This window comes from Olea europaea, unplaced genomic scaffold (genome assembly GCF_002742605.1).
Source record: "Olea europaea var. sylvestris unplaced genomic scaffold, O_europaea_v1 scaffold1415, whole genome shotgun sequence".
NCBI classification, from domain to species: domain Eukaryota; kingdom Viridiplantae; phylum Streptophyta; class Magnoliopsida; order Lamiales; family Oleaceae; genus Olea; species Olea europaea.
In genome coordinates, this window is record NW_019231680.1 from 271897 (window position 1) to 280791 (window position 8895).

The following is an 8895-nucleotide window of genomic DNA, read 5'->3' on the forward strand; positions in this document are numbered from 1 at the left end:
AAATGGTATTATATGTATCCAAGTCTTGTTTACATTCCTAACTTTTCATATGATCAAATGCGAAAGTGCTTTGTCAACATGTCTGCATTTATCAAAGGCAAAGATAAATCTGTTCAGAACTATTTCATTTCAACGGAACACCATTTCTGAGATTTCTCCGATAAATTTCAGTAATATGATAGGATCATTGAGCTTCACAAACATTCTAGCAAGGATAAGATATGAAGTTAAACTTATTGAGTCCCAAAACACCAAAAAGTCCTTGAAAATTTGGAAGACCAGGTCAATATCATTTTTTTCACCTGCAACATCCAGAAGGCGCTCATATGTGCAAGGGTCAAAGAATATGTGCTTCTTACATAACGAATGCATTAGCCCAGCAGTAGTTAGAAGATCTCCAGCAGCACTGAGTTTGTTAACTTAAGTGGTATAGATTTCTTCTCTATAAATGGAAGAGTCCTTGATAATAGCATAGATTTCATTCAAAATTTCATCATTGCTTTCTTGAAGAAGAGATGCTTATGTTGTTACTGATTATGAATTGCCAACTGAATTACTAAATATAACAAAGAATGCCAAAATCCAAAAGATTCTGATCGAAATGGATTTAACATAACCCTATTTTAGAAAGATGGCCGCAATGAGATCAAAATGACACATTCATATACTTTGCAAGAAGTAAGCAAACTTACTTCCAAAGACGTTCAATTGAGTCAAAAATCACCAAAAGATTAATAAATTTCAAAGATTATTTGACTAACTACATAATATTTAATGCCATGATTTCTGAAAATTGAAAAAGATAAACCATATGTTCATTATGAAAGTTGTTGTATCAGCAGTAATAAATATTCAATTTGTGGTACAAAGCTTACATTGGCATAGTCGTATATCTTCTAAAGCAATGCAACTGGGCCAAAGCAAAAATCACAATCCTATTCCACTTACACACCACTACAAAATTGGGGATACGAAGTTAGTTCAATTGCAATGCCAAAAAGAAATTCTGAACGGAGCAGGTATCAAAAACTACAAGATGCCTAACTAACTGGTTTGCAGTGACATCCGAAATCTGGTTTATCCACACTCAGTCACTTTGACAAAAAAATATGTCCACCAAAACTCATAGAGCACAGCACAGACAGAAAGGAACGAATATCATATCAAATTAAGTTCATAGTCCAATAGCCTTTCCTCACATTTTTCACTTGATTTTTGTATGGATTAGTCTATATTTCATTACATTGTTCTGATACCCAAATTAAGATGAGATACAAACATTGTCGGACATATTACACTGGCACTAATTCACTGCCAATTTACCAATTTTTTACCTATGATCTAGAAATGCAATTATTTGTTGTTACTACAGAACGCATGGTTATCATATCAAATGATACAACTACATTTGGAAAGCTTAATAACCAGTAAGTATTGAAAAAGAAACACCAAATCACTTAGGGGATTGTATTTAATTGAGACTTTTAATGACTTTTTGAGATTTAAAAAGTTTAAGGGTATTCAATTAAGACTTTTTGAGACTCTCCAAAAGTCACGATGTATGCAATTGAAACTTTTATAGACTTTTAAGAAGTCTCTAAAAGTCACGGTGTATTCAATTGAAATTTTCATTGACTTTTAAAAAGTTTTTAAAAGTTATGATGTATTCAATTAAAACTTTTTAGAAGTCTCTATAAGTCTTTGAGTATTCAAATTTTAATGACTTTTAGAGACTTTTATAAAAAATTTTGAAGTACTAACTTTTAAGCAGAAAGTACTCTAAAATATAAAATTTTATACGAAAAATTTATAATTAAATTTAAATATATTGATTTTTATTTATTTTTAAAAGTATACTATACTAATAATATTGAATTATATTTATGTATAATTTTTATTATTTATTTAATTAAGGTCTTCAATTTATATTTTTTTTTCAAATTTTTATTATTTTATGGGAAGAAGGGAAAGGATGGAAAATTGTGGGTACCAACACCTCATATACAAAAATTTCACACCATTGTGCTAGATGTACGTGAATTTTATTTCAAATGAAAGTTTTCAAAAGCCTTTTGAATTCCACAAAAGTTTATAAAAATTTTAAAATGAAAGTTCATAAAAGTCTACAAGAGACTTCCACTAATTCAAAAGTTGAAAAGGAAAATTAAAAAAATAAAATAAAAATTAGAACTTACTATTGCATGGTAATTTCTGCCCACATGTGAAGCGGTGGTGGAGCCCCAAATCCCTTTCACATACATCCACAAACTAACGCCGTAATTAGGGATATTGAGGATATTCGAACAATGATAATAACGTTATATCGAATTGTAATTGCTCAGATTAGTCTAGAATTTTGAAGTAATGGAAGATAGCATTTTGGTGGGACTCGTTCAATTTTATGGTGCTGGGCTTCACCAATAAGTGGGGTTTTTTATTAGTTTAAGGGGAACTTAGGCCCACTACTGCAAAAAATGAACAAATTAGATAAACATACTTAAAACAAATAAAAACCTTTAATAACTGTAATTAATACGTCCTAAAATCGTCCCAAAATTTCCAAAACCAATTGATTACAAAGAGAAATCCCTAACCGTCATAAAACTCACGATTCACCCAAGAGAAGAAGCAGTAGCAGCGTCACCCATCCAAAGAAGAAGGCAATTCATTCACTCATTAAAGGCTCCACTCACGTGACACCACTGATTATAGACTCGAATCGTGACTGAAGAAAGTGAATCGAATGGGATGAAGAGAAAATCAAGTTTTGTTGGATCACATGATGCCACTGGTGGATGAAAGTTGGCATATAAAAATTCGAAATGGCGAGGGATTATGGCTTCTCTAGACTACAAGGTCTTTTGGTGCTGTGCAAGATTGTTTTCCCAATCATTTTGAACCTGCTGACTTTATTGTGTGTTCCTTGTGTTAGAGGCGTGTTTTATGTTATTTGGGTACCCGATAGCGGTGAACTCAGCTGTATATCAATTTGCCTAGTTGGGATACCTTAGCTTTAGTCTGTTGTTCATCAAAGCCAGGTGGTTCCATGTTGGTTTGCCAACCTCCACAACTCTATACATGATGATAGGTATTTGATTGGTCGTCGACTTCACAATTATAGGGAGAACTTAGACGAGAAGCAAATTGATTTTTGCTTTGTTCTAGAGGCTCAAAGTTCAAACGTAAGTGATATTTGCACGATTAAGCAAAATCGGGAAGTTGCATATGTGGGGATGATGCAGAGACATCTTGTTCGCTTGGACGCCTAAACTACTTCTGTACTATGTGAGTTATTGAATGAAACATTATGATACCATGTTCTTAGGTGTTATGGCCTTTGAGTTTTGTGGATATAACTATTTAGAGATTCTTTATGTAGTAGAAATTAGTGAGATATGAATTGTAGATAGCTTATTTATTTTAAATATAACCAAGATAATTGCAGATTATGTTAACACGCATCAGCTTAGAGTAAAAAGATGGGTATTTTGCAGTGAGCCCGAATAAGACTACATTTTGCCAATTCTCATGCATTATAGTGCTGTATATTATTTGTTGAACTATTATAAATGTTATCTTTCGTTTGTTTAATTTCGTCACTTCTTTGAACTTTTGTCACTTTGAACTTACAGGATATTGTGTTTCTAAAATAAAGTTATATCTTATGTTTAATTTTACTTTTTGAGTGTTTGTCACATTTTTTTTGAGTTTGTATCACTTTTTTTGAATTCTGTAACTTTTTTTAAATTTGTGTCACTTTTTGAATCCATCATTTTTTTTTAAATTTCAGCCATTATTTTTTAAATTTTTGTCACTTTTTTGTTAAAACAACAATATTTTAACGGTTGTACTAGTGGTACATCGAGGTGTACACGCCACTCACATGGACGAGGAACCCATTCGAATAAAATATCCTTTCTTTCACATGGATTCCATACCCATGTGAGTGGGTTGTACACCATTCGGTACACCCCATTATGTACAACTAGACAAATTCATATATTTTTTTTTTTTACAAGGTGTCCGGGCTTGCGTCCGACTAGATCCTTGTCCCTGAACCTCCGGCCCCTCAGCTGCTCAGGGAGGTAAATCGCAGGATGTGCCCTTGTTGGCTCCCAGGTTCCCACAACTCATTTGGACTCCTTCCGCAAAGAGAAGACAAATTCATATTTTAATTTGATTTTAGATGGATGGCTACGTCAATTATGTCATTTGGACGGAGGGAAACAAAGAAATGACAACTAGAAAACGATGATCGTTATTTGTATTAATGAAGTTAAACTTATTAACTTTAGCAACTAATGATTATGAGAAACGTATATCATTTATTAATTGTCCATTCATCAAACTATATTGACGAAATTGAACATAGGTACTAAATAAAGCGTAATTAGTTTAATTGAAATAAAATCAAAGTATAATTACGATGAAATCAAATTAAAGTATAATTACTTGATTGTTAAGCCCTTATTTGACTCCATTATTTTTAAAATACATTTTTTCTCACTTTTTCCAACCACATATTCTTAAATAAAAAAATTACACGCAAATTAAAAACTTTTATTTATTTTTTAACTACATATTTTCTATCAATCTATTATTTCAAATGCATTATTTAACTTAAAAAGGGACTCAAACAGACGCTAAGTGAAAATTTGGTCCTTGTTTGTCACCCTTTAATAAATTAAATTGTTTATTATAGTGACATTCTCTACCACACATTCACACAATAAAATATTCACACACAAACCAATAAAGTTTCTTTAAATTTCAATCACACATTCTTCAAAAAATACTATTCAAAACTTTATATTTTCTCCAATAATGGGATAAATAAGCTCTTAGTTCAAGTCAATTAGTCAAGAGGGTCGAGTGGATGGCGTCACAAATTTAGTTAACTCACATTTTGATGTTTGAATAAATAAGAATTTTAATAAATCAAGTAATATCTCACATATAGCCCCCCGTTTGGCCTCCATTATTTTCCATTACATTGCATTCAATTTTTCTCTCTCCTATTTTTTTCTACACAATCTTCCATGAAATAATATTACACGTAAATCAAAAAAATTTCCTTCTTTTTCGACTACTTATTTATCAAAAAAATAATATTCCACCCATTTTTATTTCTACAAAATGGGGGTCAAATGGGGACATATTTTGTGCTTACAATTTAATTTATAAATATAAACTGAGAAGGGCTGCTTCCTACTTATCTTAGGGATCACAGAAATAATCCTTGTTCAATAGTATTTTGGATTCAAATTGGAAAGCTTAAGAATAAAATGAAATATTAGGAAATGAAAAACTAATGTTACTGCTTCAAACAACTTTCTACTACTGTAACGTAAAACCAAGGCCGGCATGGGCTCCTACTCTTCGAACTTTCTCCGCTTGCTTTCTTATACAAAACGCCTGACCCACCACGTCAATCAAGGCCGCCATCACCAAGCTCTTGTCCTCTTTCAAGAAATCCACTCTTCTTTATCTCATTCCTTAGACCCTTTCATTTTCCCTCTCGCCCTCAAGTCCTGTGCATTCCTCCACTGCCCGCTTCTTGGCGCGTCCATCCACTCCCTTACTCTGAAATCCTCTTTCATTACAAATCCATTTGTTGCCTGCGGTCTTGTCGACATGTATGGAAAATGCGTCTCCATTTCCTCTGCTCGCCAACTGTTTGATGAAATGTGTGTAAGAAACGTTGTTGTGTGGAACTCCATGATTTCGCTGTACACGCATTCTAAGAATATGCAGAATGCCTTGCAGTTGTTCGAGGCGATGGATGAATTGCCTAATGCGTCGACTTTTAATACGATTATCATGGGTTGGTTGGAAATAGAGGGGAAGTTGTTTGACGCGCTGGCTTTCTATAGAAAAATGTGGGAGATGAGTTTGAAGCCGAACTTAATTACACTGCTTGCTTTATTACGTGCTTGTGTGGGGATTGCAGCATTGGATTTGATTAAAGAGATCCATGGCTATTCAATAAGGAATGATGTTGATGCACAGCCGCATTTTAGGAGTGGCCTAGTGGAAGCCTATGGGCGATGTGGGTGTCTTGATAAAGCACATCTTGTGTTTGAGAGCATCGGCGAAAAAGACGTGGTTGCCTGGAGCAGCCTCATATCTGCCTACGCACTGCATGGGATGGCCAATAAGGCACTCGAGATATTTGAACAAATGGCAATGTCAAACGTAAAGCCCGATGAGATCACTTTTCTTGGAGTACTGAAGGCATGTAGTCATTCGGGATTGGCTAACGAATCACGTATGCACTTTTCTCGAATGCATAGTTATTATGGCATAGAACCAAATGGGGATCACTATGCTTGTCTAGTGGATGTTTTGAGTAGAGCTGGGAGACTATACGAAGCATACGAAGTTTTAAAAGGGACGAAAATAAAAGCAACTGCAAAAGCCTGGGGAGCGCTTCTTGGAGCTTGTCGAACTTATGGGGAAGTGGAACTAGCAGAAGTAGCTGGTAGGGCTTTATTTGAAATAGAACCAGAGAATCCAGCTAATTATGTACTGCTGGCACGAATTTATGCTAGCAAGGAGAAATATGAGGAAGCTGAAAAGGTTACAAGAGAAATGAAGGAGAGAGGGGTGAAGGCGGTACCTGGTAGTAGCTGGGTTATCTAACAAAGTTGATGAATTAAGTGATTCAGTGAAGAAACATGAGATTGAATAGAAAAGACTAGCACATGGCAGTTGAACTCTGAGGGAATTATAAATATTACAATCGTGCAAGCAGGTCGTCTGCATTTTACCTGAGAACGAAATATCAATGATTCAGGTAGCTGCGAAGAAAGAGCAATGGGCAATGTTTCGTCTGCCATATTGTTGTAACTGATTAAAAGCATGCTTTCCTTGAACAGAGAGAGAGATCCATCCATATATCCTATCCGGTTTAGGTTTTTAAAAATGAATCGATTGCTTTCTACATTTAATTCAAAGAACTGTGCTTAGCCTCCCTCCTCATGAAATGGCTCCACTGTAATTTATGGCAGAATCCAGTAGCTGGGAAGGGGCCTAGAAGCGCCTACTACTTGCAAAATTTTGAAAACATTAATAAAAATTGAGCACTTGTTTGATTTTCATTATTTGCAAAATATATTTTTTTCTCTTCTTTTCAATCGCAAATTTTCTAATGAAATAATATTACACGTAAATTTAAAACTTTTCCTTACCTTTACACATTCACTATCAATTTATTATTCTAAAATACATTCTTAGCTAAAAAAGGAACTCAAATAGACTCTGAATCTATAAATTTTTGTAATCAGTCAATGAAGGCCATAATAGAACAAGATGCTAATTATTCTAAATTGAAATGAAAATTTTCAGGATGTCCTATTATAGTTTCTCATATTTTCATTTTGAGTTTAGAACAAACTATCAGCATGAAGCAACTGAAAACGACTTGTTTGTATACAAGAAATATTATTTACAAAAATTTTCTAGTAATAATGCTTAAATAGAACAATTAATTAAAATTTACTTGTTAAGAAAAATTATATCTTTTGTCAATTACGATTGAGATCTGCTTGTTTCTTAAAACAAAAACAAAATCAAAAATCGCCTGAGCAATTTTATGTACTTCCCAAATATATGAGTACTAAATTACTAATTATCCATAATTAAGTGTAGCAAATAAACATAACTCTTACTTAGCATGGAAAAATGAATTTTAAAATAGTAGATTGATGGAAAATGTGTATATGAAAAATAAGGAAAAGTTTTTTATTTACGTGTAGTATTGCTTTAAAAAAGAATGTGTAGTTAAAAAATATATAGAGAAAAATGTAGAATCAAACGGAGCCTAAGGGAGTGTATTCAATCGAGACTTTTAACGACTTTTTAGGATTTAAAAAGTCTAGAGGTATTCAATTGAGATTTTTTGAGACTCTCTAAAAGTCACGGTGTATTAAATTGAGACTTTTATAAATTTTACGATGTATTCAATTAAAATTATTTAGAAGTCCCTATAAGTCTTGGAATATTCAAAGTTTAATGATTTTCAGAGACTTTTATAAAAGTCTCTAGAGTACTAACTTTTAAGTAGAAAGTATTCATATAATATCTTAAAATTTGTCTCTTATTAACACGGGATTTTTGTAGACTTTCACAAAAAAAAAAAAAAAAAAGTTTTTTTTTAAAATAAAAAAAAAAAAAAAAAAAAAAAAAAAGTTTCAGTCTTTCTTTAATTTAACATTCCATGGACATGTATGATTAAAATTATTTTTTTCTATTGATTATATTATATTTATCTTTCTTTTCTTCTCTTAATATTTATCTTTATTTTCTATGAAAAAAATAAATTGTATTATTGTAATTTTTTTTCTTTTTTCATTCATTTTTTTTATGAAAAATATCTATTTTTTTATTAAATTATAAAATTTTATATTAAAAAATTATAATTAAATTTAAATATATTGATTTTTAAAAGTATATTACTAATAATACGAATTTTATATATATAATTTTGATTAGTATTTATTTAATTAAGGTCTTAAGTTTTCATTTTTTAATTTTTTTTAATTAAATGGAAAGAAGCCTTGAAAAAGGGGAATTATAGGAACTAACATTTCGTGAGAATTTTACATAAAATTCAGGTGACTTCTATTTCAAATGAAAGTCTTCAAAAATTTTAAAATGAAAATCAATAACAGATCTATAAAAGATCCACAAAAATCATCACTTAAAAAAAATCTATAAAAATTTTCAAAATTTCAATTGTATGTGCCCCTTGAATTCATATGAGCCGGGCTTTTCAGGGTTTCTGAAATCCCTTCACAAAATCTCAGCCCCCAAACCCATCTTCATCAAGCCTTGAATTCCCGTCTCTTCAGTAATAATCTCAAAAATTTCATCCAATTATGTGATTTTGCGTGC

At 32.0% G+C, this 8895-nt stretch overlaps 2 protein-coding genes across 2 annotated transcripts; both read left to right on the forward strand.

Moving 5' to 3' along the window:
• Positions 1-2822: 2822 nt before the first annotated feature.
• Positions 2823-3269, forward strand: LOC111375800 (probable E3 ubiquitin ligase SUD1). Its single transcript, XM_022998694.1, has 2 exons — positions 2823-2954; positions 3039-3269. Exons 1-2 carry the CDS (start codon positions 2823-2825, stop codon positions 3267-3269), a joined length of 363 nt encoding a protein of 120 aa, XP_022854462.1.
• Positions 3270-5225: 1956 nt separating this feature from the next.
• On the forward strand, positions 5226-7100 carry LOC111375791 (putative pentatricopeptide repeat-containing protein At1g03510). Its single transcript, XM_022998683.1, has one exon. It carries the CDS (start codon positions 5365-5367, stop codon positions 6640-6642), a length of 1278 nt encoding a protein of 425 aa, XP_022854451.1. The 5' UTR covers positions 5226-5364; the 3' UTR covers positions 6643-7100.
• The last annotated feature ends 1795 nt before the right edge of the window (positions 7101-8895 follow it).